General features: G+C 46.8%; 1 protein-coding gene and 1 long non-coding RNA gene across 7 annotated transcripts in view; one reads left to right on the top strand and one right to left on the bottom strand.

Annotated features, from left to right (window-relative positions):
• The window catches only part of FOXK2 (forkhead box K2), a 68,899-nt gene that overhangs the window by 11,473 nt on the left and 38,933 nt on the right, over nucleotides 1-18,493 (bottom strand). For 4 of the 6 annotated variants that reach the window (XM_086356793.1, XM_086356794.1, XM_086356790.1 and 1 more), the window contains exons 2-8: nucleotides 15,314-15,508; nucleotides 12,547-12,694; nucleotides 9,896-10,042; nucleotides 4,756-4,949; nucleotides 3,809-3,984; nucleotides 2,425-2,721; nucleotides 2,001-2,210 (exon numbers count right to left, since the gene is read on the bottom strand). In XM_086356793.1, coding sequence (XP_086212919.1) covers nucleotides 2,001-2,210; nucleotides 2,425-2,721; nucleotides 3,809-3,984; nucleotides 4,756-4,949; nucleotides 9,896-10,042; nucleotides 12,547-12,694; nucleotides 15,314-15,360 — 1,219 coding nt within the window. In that variant the 5' untranslated portion in view covers nucleotides 15,361-15,508. Of the gene's footprint in view, nucleotides 1-438; nucleotides 832-2,000; nucleotides 2,211-2,424; nucleotides 2,722-3,808; nucleotides 3,985-4,755; nucleotides 4,950-9,895; nucleotides 10,043-12,546; nucleotides 12,695-15,313; nucleotides 15,509-18,493 lie in introns of those variants that run through there. The other 2 variants (XM_086356795.1, XM_086356792.1) reach the window with 1 other exon arrangement.
• LOC147351308 (uncharacterized) lies at nucleotides 2,604-3,523 on the top strand. The gene is made up of 2 exons (XR_015147392.1): nucleotides 2,604-2,742; nucleotides 3,089-3,523. It is a non-coding gene; the product is annotated as an uncharacterized LOC147351308 (long non-coding RNA).

Here is an 18,493-nt window from a genome sequence, read left to right as displayed (position 1 = left end):
CCTATCCGTGTGCTGGTCTGTGGGTGAAGTGAGAAGTGAAGGCCGCTCAGTCGCGTCCACCTCTGCGACCCCGTGGACTATACAGCCCACAGAGCTCTCCAGCCGGAATACTGCAGTGGGTAGCCTTTCCCCTCTCCAGGGGATCTTCTCAACCCAGGGATCGAATCCAGGTCTCCCACATTGCAGGTGGATTCTTTACCAGCTGAGCCACATGGGAAAGTGGGTATCAAATCAGGACAGGATTCAGAGCCAGGAGCACATTTAAAAGAATGATGTGTTATTTTAAAACATCAGTAATGGGAATTCCCTGGTGGTCCAGTGGTTAGAACTTTGTGCTTTCACTGCTAAGGGAGAGGGTTCAATCTCTGGTCAGGGAACTAAGCTCCTGCAAGCTGCAATATGCAGTGAAAAACAGTAGTAATAAAAATTAAACATCAGTATTTTTAATAGTGGAAAATTTAATTCCTTGCTTATTAAACTTATGAAGAAAAATTTTAGATACCAATTTAAATATGCGAAAGGGGCACTCCGTTTTTTAAACTCCTTAGGTAGACATAAAAGGTTCCTGACGTGCAGTGCTTCCTGGAAGGTCTGGAACACATGAGAAATGTACATTCTTGAGCCCCAGGCCAGATATGCTCAACTGGGGACTCTGGGACAGAGCCCTTGAGTGATTCTAAGGCACATGATGTCTGGGAATCACTGGCCCACACCATGTCTTCATGACTTAAAACAGAGAGGAACAGCTCAGACCAGAAATGGACCGTCCACCTCAACAGCATCTGCTCCCAGCCACGCCAAGGGTCACCAGGTCTGCCACATCTGAACCACCTGTGACAACGAAGTTAATTCACAGAGCAAAGAAAAATGAGGCCTGAGCAACTCTTACTTAGGAGACACATGGCTTGAGGAATAAAGCATTTTAAATGAGCAACTGGTTGCAAATTTCCCAATTTATCCACAGGTGGCATGTTATCTATTATTTAAAAACAAAAAACTCTCAGTGGTTAATCCTCCCTAGAAAACATTACAGATCTTGTCTGTAATGTTACAATAGAGATATGCCTACAGATCTCTATTAAATTCAGGGAGGAGCAGGGGCAAGTGGAATCACATGAGGTGTCCTAGGTCTCCATCCCTTAATAGCTCACTCAGTAAGGATTCAGAGGTCAACACAATCAAGCCTTCTGTCCCCCCCCCTCTTTCAGAGAAACTATCTCTGGGCACAGAGAGCTAGTTTGAGCCAATAGCTTCTGATTCTACTGCTTGAGGTCCTGCAGCTGAATCGCAACAGCCCACACTGTGGACAGCACGCACTGCACACACCTGAGTGAAAACCCACTGCTAAGATGTCTGAACACAAGCTCCAAGGACCCACAAATCTTGAGTTGACTCAATAGCCAGCCGGACTCCTACCCTTCACACTGCTCTGTGGAACTGGATGGAAGGAGGTTCTCTGTTTTCTGATTTAAAAGCCAAGCTCCCTTAAGCTCATCTATGTCAGAACATCCATGGGGAGCCATGTCAACAGGGCTCCTGAGGGCCTTCAGAACAAAGAGCACAGCAGACCGTCTTCCGCCCTCAGATACTCTCAAGCAGCCCCTGCGCCAGGGGAGGGCACTGCCTCTGGAGTCATCTGGGATGCCCCCAAGGGGCAGTACGAAGTTAGGGTTCACCATCCAGCTGCCAGGCTGTTTCCAGGCCACACCTAGATGGCTACGAAAGGCGGGAGTGTTTTCATCTCTCTAGGTACTTAGAAATGCTTTCCTCTTCAGATAGCGCCTCCAATGGGAATTACATGGGAGCCAATTCCCACAGCTACTTCCCAGCTACTTCCTATTCCGTTTCCAATAGTTTAGAAATGCAAACATTTCTTCAGAAAAAATAAAAATGAGACTGTAATAGAATGAAAACTTTGAACACCACGCTTCATAAAAGGAAAGCAGAGGACCTTCACTCACGTTGTTGGCACCCAGTTACCCACGGAGGACACTGCTTACCATTGTTCACCTGGCCGTGGACAGCGGCGGGGATTGGCACCACGTGAGTCCCATTTTGTGTTACAGTTTTTATTGGAAGCTGGTGCTGACCTAGAGGTGCCTGCTGCACGATGGTGACCGTCTGGACAGGGGTGGTCTGTGACGTCTGAATGATCCGGCCAGCAGCACCTATTGTGGCATGGCTAATCGCAGGAATAGGTTCTACTTTCACTAAATTCAAAGAAAAGAGAAAAAAATTGAAATCAACTAATATTACTGGGTAGCTTACAGAACTCTCACTAATTTAAAGTAAAGCAAACCAGGTGGCAAACATCTCTGCTCTAGCACAACGTTACGTAACATGTTAGCAAGGCTCAGGTGAACAAGGCTGGCAGGTTGTTAAAAGCTTGAAAAACTGCCCAAAGTGACTGCTGCTGCTGCTCACCTTTTACTTCTCTGTGGTCTCCATTCTCTTGTGGCTCCGCCTTCGGGGGGGCCAGCACAGCTGCCTGAGTGACCACAGCCTGCCCTGCGACGGTGTATGTGTTTGCTGGGGCCAGTCCAGCCACGCTGGTGACGGACACCGCTGGGATCTGGTGGACGACGTGAACCGTCTGCACCACGGGCTGCTGGGAAGTCGAGGTCGTCACAGGGGCGGCGACAGTGTAGGTGACAGGCTTGATCGTCGGTGGCAGTGGTCGCTGCACGGCGATTAAGACAGGCTGACTAGACAGAGGTGAACCTGCCGAGGACGGGAGCGGAGGTGAGGCTCAGGTATCCCGAACCAACTAACTGACCCCTTAGTCGCAACCTACAGGCTGATTTAAGAAAACAGGAGGTGGCCCCTTTCATCTGGTAATAATGCAGTCGTTCACAATGAAAGAAATGACATATTTAATGGGGATAGTTAATGTATATCTAACTGCTAAAAATGCAATCTCTGCTTTGTTCAGATTTTCTTTTTTTTGGCCACACCTTATGGCACGAGGGATCTTAGTTTCCCAACCAGTGATCAAACCCATGCTCCCTGCAGTGGAAGTGTGGAGTCTTAACCCCGGGACCGCCAGGGATGTCCCTGTTCAGATTTCTTACAACACTTCTTCCCACAGTTCTCTCCTCATGAAAAAGAAAACATCAACACAGGATACGGGAAGGAGCTGCCCAACGAGGGCTGAAGGAGGGGGCCGTGCTCCCTGGTATCGAAGTCTCCATCTTATGACAGGCGTGGAGAAGCAGGAAGCATGGAGAGAGCTGTCCACCAGCCGCTCTGCCGGCCTCTGCTCTTTCGGGTTTGGGCATTTGGGCTCCAGCAGCAGGAACTACAGATGGGGCTGGCAGGGGTTGTTGCCAGCATGGCCAGGAACTCCAAAATATCAAAATGCACATTTTGCCAACCAAGTAGGAACATAACAGAATTACCTTGAACACATTTTCACATTACTTTTTTTTAATTCCCCAGGGCACACATTTTGATTCCACATTATGACTTTGTATGTATACTAGGAAACATTCACCTACCTACTAAACAGACATTTCTTTCCTGACAGTGTCTACTTTGTCTAATTTGTTATTTCTTTTTGAGGGAATTCTTTTTCATAGACTTATGAATGATGAAACAATTGAGAAACAGGTTAATTCTAAAATTCTTCAGGTACCTACACATAAAAGTCACAAAAGAACGTTAACTGATTAGGAAAAAAAAAAAAAGAACACGGTGCAGTTAGCTTTTCAGAGCCTATCAGGCACAAGGTTCAAAGGCTCAAGGCCTCTGGCTCGCACGCTCATCTGACCATCCCTCTCCCACCACACCTGCCCTCTGCACATCTTACCTGGCGCACTCTGGGCAAACCGCGCCTCCTGGATGACAGCGAGTTTGGGCTGTGAGGCACCAGGCTCGGGCTCCAGAGGGGCTGGTGAACCTTCCCTGGACAGGCTCTCAGGGGTCTGGGCACCACTGGAGTGAGCAGACAGCACTCCAGCATGATTGGGAGAGGCTGGAGCACTTCTGTACGACCAAAAAGAAGACAATGGATTTTTACGATAAAGCACTCATTAAGCTGCCCTGTTGTTTTTAGTAAGTGTATATTGCAAAAAGGGGTGTCATTTGTCTTCTGCCAACCAACTACAGTTGTTAAGTCTTACTTTCTGTGTGACGCCTGTGACCCGAGACAGACACTCAGCAAGGCTGGCACGGCTGGGACAGAGCCACCGTGTGCAGGACGCTGCTGCTCCACGCCCAGCATGGGCCACGCAGTGTGGGGCAGGACTGGCTGCCTCTCTAAGCAGCTCCCACCCACAGCCAGGCAGCAGGAGCCGGCAGCCTGTAAGTGGAGCTGGCTGGGTCTCAAGGCTTACATTATAGTCATTATTTTCTCATTTAAAAACGCAGAGTAACTATTAATGAAGCTAAAAATGAAACAGCAAAGATGTAGCTTTAAAGAGCTTCTCACATGCCAAGGAACTTTTGGAAGAAACTATCAACATGGCATCGTCATATTGCCGACTCATCATATTGACAATATTCATTCAATGAAGCAACAATGCTACACAGGAATACAATTTAAATAAAACTTTATAATCTGAATTGTTTTAGCACTAGAAACAAAAATACATGAGAGGCATCCAACACTTCTTTTTTTTCCCAAATCCCCAGCCCAACATTTAATCATAATGCATTTGGTAATTCCTTCATTTTCAAAAGGAAAATTTACCAATACATCAAAGGTAAATCCACTGACCATTAAGAGAGGTCTTTTTGTTTGTCTTTTTTCCTTACCTAGACGAGAGCGGTCCCAGAGGGGTTCTAAAGCAAGGCACGCCCCTAGGCCGTCTTTTCCTAAAAGCCTGCTCTATTAATTTGCTTTCAGAGGCAGGATCTATCCTCCAGAATGAGCCTTTGCCTGGTTCTTCCTGGGAACGTGGTACTTTGATGAAATAACGATTCAGAGAGAGATTGTGGCGAATTGAATTCTATGAAACATAAAAAAATACGTAGAATTCATATATTTCTTTGCTGAGAAATAAAAGTGTGCCCCAGTTTTAGTGCCCTGAAAAGGTCCTGTAGCTCTGTGCTGGAAGAAACCGGCCCTCCCCGAAGTGCAGGAGGAGCTGTGGGCATGACCACTCAGAGGCTGCCAGGCAGCTTCTACAGAGGACATGGGGCACTGTCAACAGCATGGCAGGGTGGGCACCGGCAGGCAAGGAAGGGAACTGGGGCGTGGAGAAGGGGAGAGAAATCTATACCACACGTAAAGAGGCTACTTCCAATGGGAAAGCATCAGCTTCTACCTTTTTACCAGGTAGGAAATCAAGGGCCATCACTGTGACCTCTCTCCTTTTGGAGATGAACAGTGTCGAGAACAGCCATCCCTTTAAAATATTTTTTTTATCAGTACAAAATTAACTTATAGAATCCATCACAGCTTTTAAAATTAATTAATCCGCTATAAGGTATTCGGCAAACCAGCAAAGGAGAAAAAAAATGAGCCAAAGTTTGAGAAATATTATTGACACCATCTTCCAGTCAAAGAACTTCCATATACTTTGATCTGCAAAATAATCTCATGAAGCACATGGAGAAACTTTCTCAATTCCTAAGTCCATTCTTCTATTACAAAAAACTCAGCTCACAGTTTACGCATGACTTGAGGAGACCTCTCTGCTGCACCCAAATTGGAGACCTCCAAAAGCTCAAAGAAAAGCTGGATGGAAGTCATGCATTCAGATCATTTTGTGCACTTACATTAGTGTTTAAGTTGAAAATTAATAAATTATTAAAATTTCAACTCAAACTAAAATTCTGGGTTATTAAAAAGTTATTTCTAAGTTCTCCAATTAACTTTCTAAGAGAACTGCCAGCCATAACCTAAAATTCTGAATTGCCAGAGGTGGCTCAGAAATCCAAATAAGTCAAATACTACTTTGCAACCAATCTAAGGGACTATTCAAGAGCCACACCAGTCATAGGACTATTCAAGAACCACATCAGTCACAGGCCACAACAAACCACCAACACCTATGGACGTCAGTCATCTCACAGGCAAGATGAAGGGACAGGCTAGGCTGTGTCTGATTTGTGAGACTGTTTATAAGGAGATGTATTATATTAGATTCAGAATATTTCCATAATCACAAAGATACTTGCTATGATGTTTTATTACAGAGTCTGGCTGATTATCAACCAAGACCTACTGACAAATTCCTCCAGAAAATCAAATCTATTATTGGTGTCCCCATCAAGACAGAGAAGGCAATCCTCTGTCTGCACTCAGACCTTTTGAGTGTGGAGTAGAAGGCAGATCCTAAGAAAAAAGACTGAGAAAAGCCAGCCCAGAAAATGAGTGGAGGACACTTGCACTGTGAACTGGATTTGAGGGTCCAGAGTTCTGGACTGCACCACAGGAAGCCGGCACTCAGACAGGAGCTCAGAAGTGACTGCCTAGCCACCTTGCTGGGTGACACGTGACCAGGGCGGTGCTGAGCCCCATGTGAAGGCGGGAACTGCACTGACTAGTAAGCAGGTTCACATTCATGTTGTCAGGAGGAGAAAGGGAGGTTAGCACAGTGGGAATCTGAAGGCAGGAAACGCTACTTCAGGGGTTGGGGTGCTAGGGCTTCTACTCACTGACAAAGGTCAGGACCAGGTCAGCAACACAGCGGCTGTTACCCCTCACACCACCACAAGCTGTATGGTCAGTTCTTAGGTCAGGGAGTTGTTATTTTCTGTTCTGAACCCAGTCTGCACCATCAAAAGAGGGCCTAAATTCTCCACTCTGACAATGTTCCCACAGACAAATGAGCCCAATTAATGGTCACCTGTGATTCTCCAGCCAACAAGACTCTAGAAAATATGATGAGGTATTAAGAAATATTTAACACATACACAGAAATTGTATTTCTAAGGTAAGTAAAGGCCTTCCTAATTTAATCAAGCTACACAAATTAAGACCACACTAATTTGATTCCAGTGACTCAGACTGTTATGAAGTATTCAGAGAAAAGGTGGGCTATTATTTAAAATCAAATATGAAGAAAAGATCTGCAATACTTTGCACATACTCTTTCCTCCAAATTCTCCCCAGTAGAGACTGCTTCCCGGAACCCAGCTGAGGAGGGAAGGGCACAGGGCCGGTCACCTGTGCCTGCTGTCCTGCCCTCCCTGAGGCTTCGAGCCTTCCTGCCCAGAACGCAGTTTGTGTCTGTTAGCCCCACTCAGCACTGAGCACTTGCCAGTGTGTACTCTGTGTAGTAAGAACTTGTAAAGAAATTTACAGGAAGAACTTTCTAAAGGAGAGTCCAATGTGTAGGGTGCAGGACAGCACAAGTCACTCCCTCGACTCTCGGAAACCAGCTCTGATCCTTTGAGGGGCCAAGAGAACCAGAATTCTCAAACTTCTCAGGCACAACAAACACCTCTGTTCTGGGTAGGGTAAAATTATAAGTCATAACAAAATAAAACATTTTGGCATAAGTAGGCAACCAAAGTAGATAAATATGCCATCTCCCCAGCTAGTGGCATTATTCAGACCATCCTGCTCTACCGTCAAATTTGCTCCAGATTAATCAAAAAGCTTTGCCATGGGTAGACTGCAAAATACATAAAGGAGCCATGGGCTTCCATTAAGTGCTCAGGATTGGTATAGTGGGAAGAGTCCACACACGTCATCTTAGAAACTGAGGTAGAGGGAGGGATTCAAGCTCTAAGAAGCACAGCACTGCTGCCGCCTCTGACCCACTGGGGGTGGCAGGATGCAGTCTGCAAACCCCCAATTGAAAAATGCGCTGTTTTGGTTGACAGTTGGATTTTTTTTTTTCCTTATAAGAAAAAGGATCTGGGTCTTTTATGAAACAAGGTTGCAAAACTCCCTTTGTTTTCAGCTAGGAGAGAGGGAACAGGAATGAGCCTTCTGTGTAGAGACTGCAAGTGCAGTCCCTCAGGATGAGCAGCTGAGTCCAATGACAGAAAAGGACACAAGCAGGCCTGCTGGGGACAGCAAGGACTGCTGAGGACAGGAACCTGCGTGCACGCCCATAAACTAAAGAGGGCTGGAGCAGGAAAAGGCATTTCCCGCTGAAACAACCGGAGCAGGTGCACAGTGTCTCGGGAGCAGCCTTTCACAGGCAAGAGGCACAGTCATCCTTATGACCTTTTTCTGGGCAGAAAAGAAGATGTTTCAATAAAAAGTGTTACTGACAGTTTGTAACTCTCAGTTCTAAGCAGGCTGTGAAGTCAATTTAGGAGCCAGCAGCAATCTGTGCTTAGGGTTCACCTCCGTGGGCCTCACCTCTCTGTGACCACAGCCCCTCCTGACCTGACTCACTCCCCAGGAGACTAAAGCCAGGAATAGGTTGCCCTTCAGCCTTTAACAAGAAAACCTTGTGATGCACAGTATCAGTTCTCGCATAAATGGATGCTACAAAGCACAGGAAATACAACCAGAAGGGAAACAGAATGTTGAAAGTCTGGCCAGGTTTTTCAGAAACACTTCCATTACAGCCTAGCTCAGTGACATTTCAAATTATCAAAATTCTACACACAGTGAGCTGCGTGGAACTCACTGAAGACACTATGTGAGACCTCACCTGCCCGTGCACAGGAAGCTGTGTTCCATGGACACAGACTATTGTCTGCCTCTGCTTCCTTTAACATTTTCTTAGAAGCACAACCTCATTGTTGCAGATTAAAATATGGTAGTAAATACTGTTGGGACTTACTGTACATCATCTTAAGGGACCTGCCAGGTAGCTGAATATGCAAGTCTTTTTCCCGAGCCAGCATTTCCTTCATGGCCAACTAGGAAATGCCACCCGGCTGTGAACAGGAAGGCGGGCAGGACACAGATGCTCCAGCCCAGGGGAGTAGCCTTTACAGACCAAAGACCCTCTACAAAGGAAAATAGTCAGGATTTTTATCATAACATGTTTATAGATCTGCAGATAGAAGTAAAAAGTCTTTACCCTCCATTAAACAGAAAATGGCTCACCCCCCAACCCCTTGGCCATATTACTTGATTGTGGTTATGGTTCAACAGATGTACTTGTCAAAGAATAATGTACTCATTAAGACTTGAAGGAATTCTGTGGCCATTCCTGATTACTTAACGAATTCAAAATTTTTAAATGTATATTTCTTCTCTCTTTTGATATGCTTTTACCGTTCAACACTTCAAACTTACCCTTTCTTATACTGTCTGAATTAGTGAGGCTCTACTAACTGCCTAGTAAATGTCTACACACACACACACACAAGGAGGAAAAACATATATGATGCAGAGGTTGAAAAACTAAATTAAAAAGCTAAACAATGGAAATACTATGCACCGACTTCCAAATGTCCTCTGAGGAGACCCAGATTCACAGACAGCCTAGGAATAGGCTGTGAGTGCAAGTCAACCAGCAGGCAGGCGCCCCAGCTCAGGAGCACTGTGTTCATGTTCTGTGCACTGGCTACCTGGAGGAGGCATCTTTTGAAGAAAGGGCTCCTCAGTAACAGTTTGAAAACCATCTCTGTGCAAAATTCAAAAAGCTATGTACGTCTTCAGAAGTCAATGAGGAAGACAGAAGACCACCAAAGTAAAGGATAGGCAGGATTTTTAACTCTCCCTCCCTCACTGGTCCAAGAGAAACATCTCAAACCACCCATGCCTTTCCCATCCATGAAGACCATGACGGCAAGCAACAGGGCTGAGGTTTCCTCAGAGCCACTATTCCTTCTACCACGTGCTAAGAAGGTCAGAAAGAGCGTGGCCACAGCAGGCCTTGACACTCCTGCTCCCTCAGCACCAGAGACCCTCACTCATCTCATGTTACCTACGCCCCAGCTATATACACAGCCACTCCATGCCCCTCTCAGCTGTCAACCAGCATATACAAGACATGTAACAGAAACATTTAATAACAAACTGAAAAGGATTTACCTGCCAGCCCTTGTCCGCAGTCCTGTAGTAGGGATAGTTTTTTGTGATGTGCGTATAAATTCCATTTAGGGTGAGTTGCTTATCAGGAGCCATTGTAATCGCTTGTACGATTAATTGTGCATAGGAATAAGGTGGCTTTGAATCATCCTGTATTAAAGTTAAAAAAAAAAGTACTGAAGTAATCAAAATTTTTACTAAACTTACTGAAGTTCAGGATTCTTGACATTTTTAAGCATTTCTATGATAATACTTGTCGTCCTTCCTATAAAAGTAATATATGATGGGGAGAATTCCCTGGCTGTCCAGTGGCTAGGACTCTGTATTGTCACTGCCCAGGGACTGGGTTTGGCTGTGTGTGTGTGGGGTGGGGTGGTGGTGGTAGTGGAGGATATAATATGATGGGAAAGCATTTGGAAAATTTGGAGGAAACAAATGAAGACATGTAGAACAGTATAAAAAAGAACATTAAAACCCCGTAAAGAAAAAGTCCAAAGGGCAAAAACAAAAAGAATAAGAAAATGAGAAAAACTCAGTAGAACTTCTGGACCTCAGTAGAGTCCAGAGCATGCATGCTGATCCATGCCATAGGCTCATCATGTTGATCTCATGGTCAGGTGAAGAGTTGGGCCAGGCCAGTGGTGGCAAGGGGTGGGATGAGCTGGCATATCTCCCAGGCCCTGGTGGGGGTTCTCATGCACACAAGGAGATGGGGCAAGAGCGGTGAACACCAAAGCAGGAGAGTGATGTCCACTCAGAATTGCCAAAAGTCCATCAAGGAGCGCCTCTTGTAAGAAAACCCAAGCAGACAAGAGTACCAGGAGCCAGACTCGGGGTTCCTACTCTGGGGTCCAAGGCATCCGGGCAGCACTGCTCAGGTGTGCAGGGCTGCCATGCACAGCGCAGGATGCTGGCACTCCTGGTCCCAGCGTACTTAGACACACCAGGGCTCTTCGCCATTGGGACGACTCCGAACCACATACACATGCACAAGCCCACTGGGGAGAGGGTGTACCTCTCTCTGGCTGTAAACTACACATATCAACAAAGCATAACGTTGAATGCAAACAGTAAACTGCAAAACAATACATTCAAGATGATACTCCTTATATGAGGTTAAGAAATGAACAATTTAGATATTGTTTAGAGATAAACACAATAAAGGCAGACAGGCAGGACTGCAGCATGGGCAAGGAAGGAAGGCAAAGAGCCAAAGAAGGGGATGCAGGCTTCACGGGCACAGGCTAAGCTCAGTCCTGACAGCTGGTGGAGGATATTCTCTGCACAAAGAGAATGAATCACCCAGCACCTCACTTTCAAATAGCTGACATTTCCTGAGCACTTGGGTCAGCCACTGCCCTGTCTGTCCTCTGAATGAGCTCACCCTGAGTTACAGGACAGGGATGGTGGAGTGACTGAGTTGGAGTCCTACCAGGCAAGAGCATAAAGCCTTCCTCACTGTGCTTATGCTGATGTGTGGGTTTCTTTTTTTATCTTTCTTCTACACATTTCCATTAAAAAAAAAAAAAAAAAAATTGTAATAGGCAGGAAAGCCTACAATATATCCGTATCAGCCAAAAACAAATTTTTCTAAAGTGACCAACAGTACAACCAATGCTAGGTAAAGAGAGAACACAGCCCACATCCCAGAAGCTTCCTCATGCCCTGCTCCCCGCCGTTTCAACCTCCCAGAAGGCCACCACTTTTCCTGACATTCTGTACTAATCAGAACCCAGCTGTGACTTAAGTTTTACCATCTAAGAATGTATCTGAAAACAATACAACTTAGTTTTGCCTGGTTTTAAACAGGGAAATGGACAAGAATGGAATCTTACAGAGTGCCCCTGTGTCTGCGCCTGCCCAGTACCGTGTGCAAGAGGCTCCTGGCTGCTGTGGACAGATGGCTCACAGCCACGACATATCCATTCCCACGGGTGTGACCTGTCCTACTACACGAATAGACCCCATTTTATATAAATGCAGACTTAAAGTAACACTATGTCTGGTTTTCCTCTCTTTTTTCACTTAGTGTTCTATCAAGAGCACTTTTATATCAGTATCATATGAGATCCCCTTACTTAATCAACCTTCCTTCATTTAGGGGCATTTAGGTTGTTTCCAATTTTCTGTTTTGTCTGAACTTTAGTTTGAGATTTCTGTCCATTTCCCTTAAATGAAGTCCTAGAAGGGGCATTACTGGGGCAAAGAATAAAAATAGGCAGGGTCCTACCGTAAGTCATCCAATAATCATCATCCAAAAGGGACTGCCGTGTCCTCCCCAAGGTGTGTGTTCGTGTACATGTGTGCACACACGTTCAGACATGCACATGCGCAACCTGCAGCGTTAGGACAGCACTACTGAACGCCAAGCACCGTCTCCCAGGACACCAGGCGCTGGGCCCCATGAGGACCGAGGGTTCAAACTCTTAGCACCTGGGCCCACGGCTGCCACTGAGGACGGCCCAGGGCTGAATGATCAAAAGAGTGCATCTCTGAGAGCCCAGCACTGAGAACACACTCAGCAATCACCCGCACCCACGCAGATGGGCACTTCTCAAAAGGCCCTGGGCGGGTGTTCCTTGACATGCAGGTGAAGATAGCTGCTGCCCAACAGGCCCTGGGTTCTGTTTCAAAGCTATGAAACATTTATTTACCTTTGGGCTATCTCCACCTGAAGCTTCCTTCTCGTTTTCCGGCTGTGAGCTGTCGGCCATTAAATTGAGGTCAGATGGTATCACACGGCCCATTTTGTACCCTGAAGACCCTGCTCCCCGGGGGCTAGAAGGACAGGAGTTCGCAGCACTGTGAACAAAAAAAAGGTTGTTACTATCAGTCTATTATAGAACATACCTCACATCGTATTTCGGTAACTGGCTCTTATTTCAAGGAAAACAAAATTTAAAAGTAAGAGAACTTCAGTATTTTCACTGGAAAAATGGACTCATTAATCTTTGTGAAATTTAAGATCACTCTAAGAAATCAGGTATTTGCTTCCATACGTATCATCTTAGGAACTTACCAAGGACACAGAGCCATACATGATGGCTCTCGGGCTCAGCCTGGAAGAGGAGCAAAGAGCACCACTCTGCTCGTCCCCCTCCACCAAGGAGCTGAGGACAGGCAGCAGCGAAGGACAATGGCTTCCGAAAGGTCAAGGGAAATTTGGAGAGAAGGGAACAGCAGCCAGGCTGAAGACAGGACACACAAAGAGGGAAGGAGGCAATGGACACAGATACACACGCAGGCAGGCTGTGCGGGGCTCACAGGAAACATACAGAAATCAGAAACAGAAACCTGCTTTTTAATATGCACTTTTTTTTTTTTTCATGAGGTAGGGCTGGCCCATGACACTGAGAATGTTTTGATTTTTGATCTTTGCTGATTAGAAGACATTTCATTTGTAAATTCACCAAGTTACGTATTTAATTTATGCTCCCTTTTCTGTACAGTATTATTATACTTTACAGACAGAACAAGCTACTGAAATGGAAGGATGCCAAGAAAAGATTGTTTTAAAAATCCAGTAAGTTATAGAACAGTATATATGTTTAGCTCTCATTTGTATTTTGGATAAAAAATAAGTATTGAAAATGTTTAAGAAATTTCTGGAAAAAATACTTAAGAAACAGTAGTTACCTCTGAAACCTCAACTGGAAAGGAATGGGCCAGAAGGGGGAGCAGCACACTACTACGTGGTGCCTCTGAAGCACTCCTGGCCTCTTCCAAGAGCACGCACCGTCAGTGTATGCGCTCACCCTCGAAACAAGAGCTTACTGCGCGCCAGCAACAACTCAAAGCACTGGAGAGAGGAACCAGACAGACGGCAGAACCGCAAGCACGGAACTCTCGCTCTATGATTTTAAAACTAGCTAACATTTCAGAAGGGTCAGCGTGGGGCAGGTGACTTGTCCCCCTGGCTGGCTGGTGGTGGGTTTCCCCAGAAGTCATCTCAGCAGCAGAGACGCTGTGCTGCTCAACGCTGGTGGAGGGCCGTGGGGTGAAGATGAGCAAGGAATACACGATGAAGACAGGCCAGGAGGTGAGGAGCGGTTGGGTCAGGAGCTGACCCAAATCCTGAGGTTTCCAACAACCTCCGGTTGCTTGAGCGCCTACGGGCAGTGTGTCAGTGGCCTGACCTCAAGGCTGCTGCTTCCACTGTGGGCCACTGTCCCATGTGGCACACAGGGGTGTTCTCCTCTTCCTCCGTGAATTCTGCACATTTTTCGTGCAATGCTGAATAAAAATCTGGCCACGTAGCTGCTGTTATTTGCCTACTCACTGCCACACTTACTACCTGACCCATCTAGTCACACAGAGACAAATTCAACCAAGTGGGCGAGACAGAGGCAGCATCCTCAGCAGAGCGGCCATGGCAGGGGGCAGAGAAGGGGCCCGATCAACAGCAGCTGTGCTCACACGGAGCCAAGCAGCCAGTCTACCTGACACTCCCTCCAGAGGCCTTTCCAGAGGGATACCTTTCTGTCCATGCTGGTTTTTAAGAAAAGAAACAGAAGTGTTGGACTGAAAGCTACAACCCAGAGCTTCAGCATTCCCTCTGTACCCTCCCCACTCAGCTACATGTGGGGTCAGCCACAGTGGACAAGGCAAACAATGTCTTCTCTGCCTCCCAGCCAGGCCCTGTGGACAGCAGGAGCTAGGCTCGCAAGAGAATCAAGTGTGTTCATCTGCACCTAAGTCTAACACTACTCACATTGAAGAAGATGCCTGAGTACATACTTCACTCTTCTACCGAACAGAAGACTGACCATCTGAGCCTTATCCCAGGGTCTCATCTGCAGGTCCTGGGTGATTCCTCAGCTACTGCCCCCTGAAAGCTCAGCACAATGTAACCATCTTGCACTGGATTCCGTGGTGAAGAGTAGGCCCAGAAGGCACCATTCTCTACTTCCCGACACTCTTGGAACATTAGGACAAACACAAGTTTATCACCTTACTGAGGTCAAACTCAGAAAACCAAACTATAAGTGTTCAGAATTTACATTAAGTTGTAGCAAACCAAGATACTCTTGGTATCAAACCAAAATGCAATTGAAAACATGACTCACACTTTTAGACTAATACCACAAATCACCTATCCCTAAACTTACACTCAAATCAAAGAATCCACAAGTGAAAAGCAGGAACATTTGGGAACTGTGTTTCACATGCAAGAAACCGAGAGTAAGTAGTGTTCAGAAACTGAACGATGTTTTAAGTGCCCTCAACATCTCTCTCTCCATGCAGGTCAGCGCCTGGGAAGGAAGGCATGGTCACTATGCACTGCTGTCCACTACTGTGATGCACTACAGCTTCTGAATATCCCAGAGCCAGAGGCAAGGACTGAAACTTGGACAGTGTCGTGCCCACACGCACACCCTGACGCTACGGGGCCCCCCATTCCCTACGGAAGCTGCTGTATACCTGATGGTTCCTGTGGGGGAGGGGAGGGGGCTGATGAGGTGGGCCATGGTGTCTGGAATGTTGATGGTCAGCGGTGAGATGTGAGCCTGCACAGGCTTCACCGGGGACTCGGGTGCCTCCTGTTTCTCCCTCTTCTCGCTGGACAGGGCAGTGAACGTGATCTTGATGTTTGTGCTCGGGAACCTGAACGTGCACCTAAAAAAGAAAAGCCAACTGTCAGCACCTGTCTGCCAAGCGGCGGGGCAAGATGCCCAACCCACAGCAGGGGACAGAGCCCACGTGTCTCCAAACATACTGGAGCCTTGACTTGTGTTCAAGAGTCAGCGAGAAGCCCATTTCAACCTCACCTCAAGTGTTACAAGTTGCTTAATGCGTTGACGCCACAAGGAGACATCGTCTCATGACTTAAAAACACTAGTAAGCAAAAACCTCACTTAGACCAGCCCAACAGGGGAAAAAATGGTAGAGCAGATTCAAAAAAGACTCAAATACCACTTAATCTGCACCAGGCAGGGTATGAGACAGGCTCAGGATCGGGAGACAAGCCCTAGGCACGGAGTGGGGAAGGCCAGGCAGGAATGCTGCTCACCCACAGGGCATGGATGGCCCCATCATGAGAAGGAGGAGCCCCAGGTCCATCTTTCACCTGCTGCCGACCTCCGAGGGCATCTCCTGCCCAGCCCTTCTCTTAGGTTCCCACCCTGGTCTGTCTGCAGCCAAGATCTGCATGTGGTGTTCAAAGACAGAAAAAAGCCAGCCTCTGATTCTCCTGCACTTAGGCACAGCCCTTTCTCTCTTGAGGTCCTCCTCACATGAGGTCTCACAGGTGCTCCAGGGACCCCACCCCACATCGCAGCCTCTTGTCTGCTCTTCCCCTCGTTCACTACCCAGGGACCCCCTTCGACCCCTCAGTCACCCATCCAAGGGTCTCCTGATCGCCCTACACCCTCCCCTTGCTGCCTTGTTCATTTCACTCTGGCCACATGACTCTATGTTACCCCATTTCTGCTTGTTGCTACCCAGTAGGATACAAGCTCCATTGGAACAAAGTCTTTGCCTGCAGGGCTCCCTGCTATAATTCAGAGACCAGAAGAGACCTTGACAAAAGCAGAGAAGGGCCTCAGTACACACTTGTTGAATTAGTGAAAAAGTGCCCCATTTTATACATTAGAAATGTAATTAAAATAAGCAAATCACATGAGTAAATGAACAAATGGTAAGCCCACAACTGCTTCTTTGATGCTAACATGAGATTCGAATAATCAACTCCAGGCCTAGAAAAGAAGGGCATTAAGACTCTTATTGGCCTTAACTTGTAATACAACACATGTAACAGTGATGAGAGTGAGGCAGTGTCCTCCCTCTCCTCCCCTATGCAGCTCCTGAGCCCCACCCTCAGGCGATGGTCCCTGCTCACCAAGAAGGCCGGCTGTTAGAACAAGCATTTTCACCAGCACAAGGGCTTCCGATCCTGCAGAGCAGTTACCTGGCTATGCTTGTTTCCTCATCCACAGAACAGATGACAGCATCTCCCTCCGCGAGCGCCATGAGGATTAAGTCAGATACTTCTCACATTCAAATGTTTACCAAAAAACCAAACTACCTTCAGCCTTACGGTAAGATGTCAGTACTTGCTTTTCCTACAGTTGGACATTCACCATCCACTGTGCTGCTTGTTTCACTGTCACCCAGGAACTCACAGAGGCCCAGCCCGGACCAGTGGAGCAGCACATGCACCCGCCTGTCCTCCACACGCCGTGGAAGCAACACAGCCCTGTGCGTAATTCCAGCACAGGAATGTGAGAACGGGACTGGGCACCTCCATGTCCCCAGGGGTTCATTTCTGCTTTTCATAAGATAGGACCACACACTTCACGCTGGTCCTCGGCGTGTGCGTTCCCTCAGTGTCACCACCCATGGGGTCCGCTGCACAGATGGACTGAGTGCTGCCTTCAGGACAAGCACCATCACACGGAGGACTTCCTTCCTTTGTATCCTATTCCCAAAGTCCCCAATTAAAGACAACAATGATCTCCTCAGCATGGGCATCATCTGTAAACCTCAGGCTCCAAGGACACACAGGGCATCTAAAGCGACACCAAGTACCATCAGGCCACCTGCCGACAACCTCTGACGAACAGCATGTGGGAGTGTCCTAGCCATCAGTGGACGCTGCCCAACCCCAACCCCTGACAGGTGAAAATGGTATTGTTGTTTATAACATCTGTTTCTGCTTTATTGACTATGCCAAAGCCTTTGACTGTGTAGATCACAATAAACTGTGAGAAATTCTGAAAGTGATGGGAATACCGGATCACCTGACCTGCCTCTTGAGAAACCTATATGCAGGTCAGGAAGCAACAGTTAGAACTGGACATGGAACAACAAACTGGCTCCAAATAGGAAAAGGAGTACGTCAAGGCTGTATATTGTCACCCTGCTTATTTAACTTCTATGTAGAGTACATCATGAGAAACGCTGGACGGGAAGAAACACAAGCTGGAATCAAGATTGCCGGGAGAAATATCAATAACCTCAGATATGCAGATGACACCACCCTTATGGCAGAAAGTGAAGAGGAACTCAAAAGCCTCTTGATGAAAGTGAAAGAGGAGAGTGAAAAAGTTGGCTTAAAGCTCAACATTCAGAAAACTAAGATCATGGCATCTGGTCCCATCACTTCATGGGAAATAGATGGGGAAACAGTGGAAACAGTGTTAGACTTTATTTTTTTGGGCTCCCAAATCACTGCAGATGGTGATTGCAGCCATGAAATTAAAAGACGCTTACTCCTTGGAAGAAAAGTTATGTCCAACCTAGATAGCATATTCAAAAGCAGAGACATTACTTTGCCAACAAAGGTCCATCTAGTCAAGGCTATGGTTTTTCCAGTGGTCATGTATGGATGTGAGAGCTGGACTGTGAAGAAAGCTGAGTGCTGAAGAACTGATGCTTTTGACCTGTGCTGTTGGAGAAGACTCCTGAGAGTCCCTTGGACTGCAAGGAGATCCAACCAGTCCATTCCAAAGGAGATCAGTCCTGGGTGTTCTTTGGAAGGAATGATGCTAAAGCTGAAACTCCAGTACTTTGGCCACCTCATGCGAAGAGTTGACTCATTGGAAAAGACTCTGATGCTGGGAGGGACTGGGGGCAGGAGGAGAAGGAGACGACAGAGGATGA

Source organism: Bos grunniens, chromosome 19 (genome assembly GCF_055505025.1).
Source record: "Bos grunniens cultivar Pamir isolate PY7600 chromosome 19, Bosgru_T2T1.0, whole genome shotgun sequence".
Lineage (NCBI taxonomy): Eukaryota > Metazoa > Chordata > Mammalia > Artiodactyla > Bovidae > Bos > Bos grunniens.
This window is presented reverse-complemented; position numbering and strand designations above follow the sequence as displayed.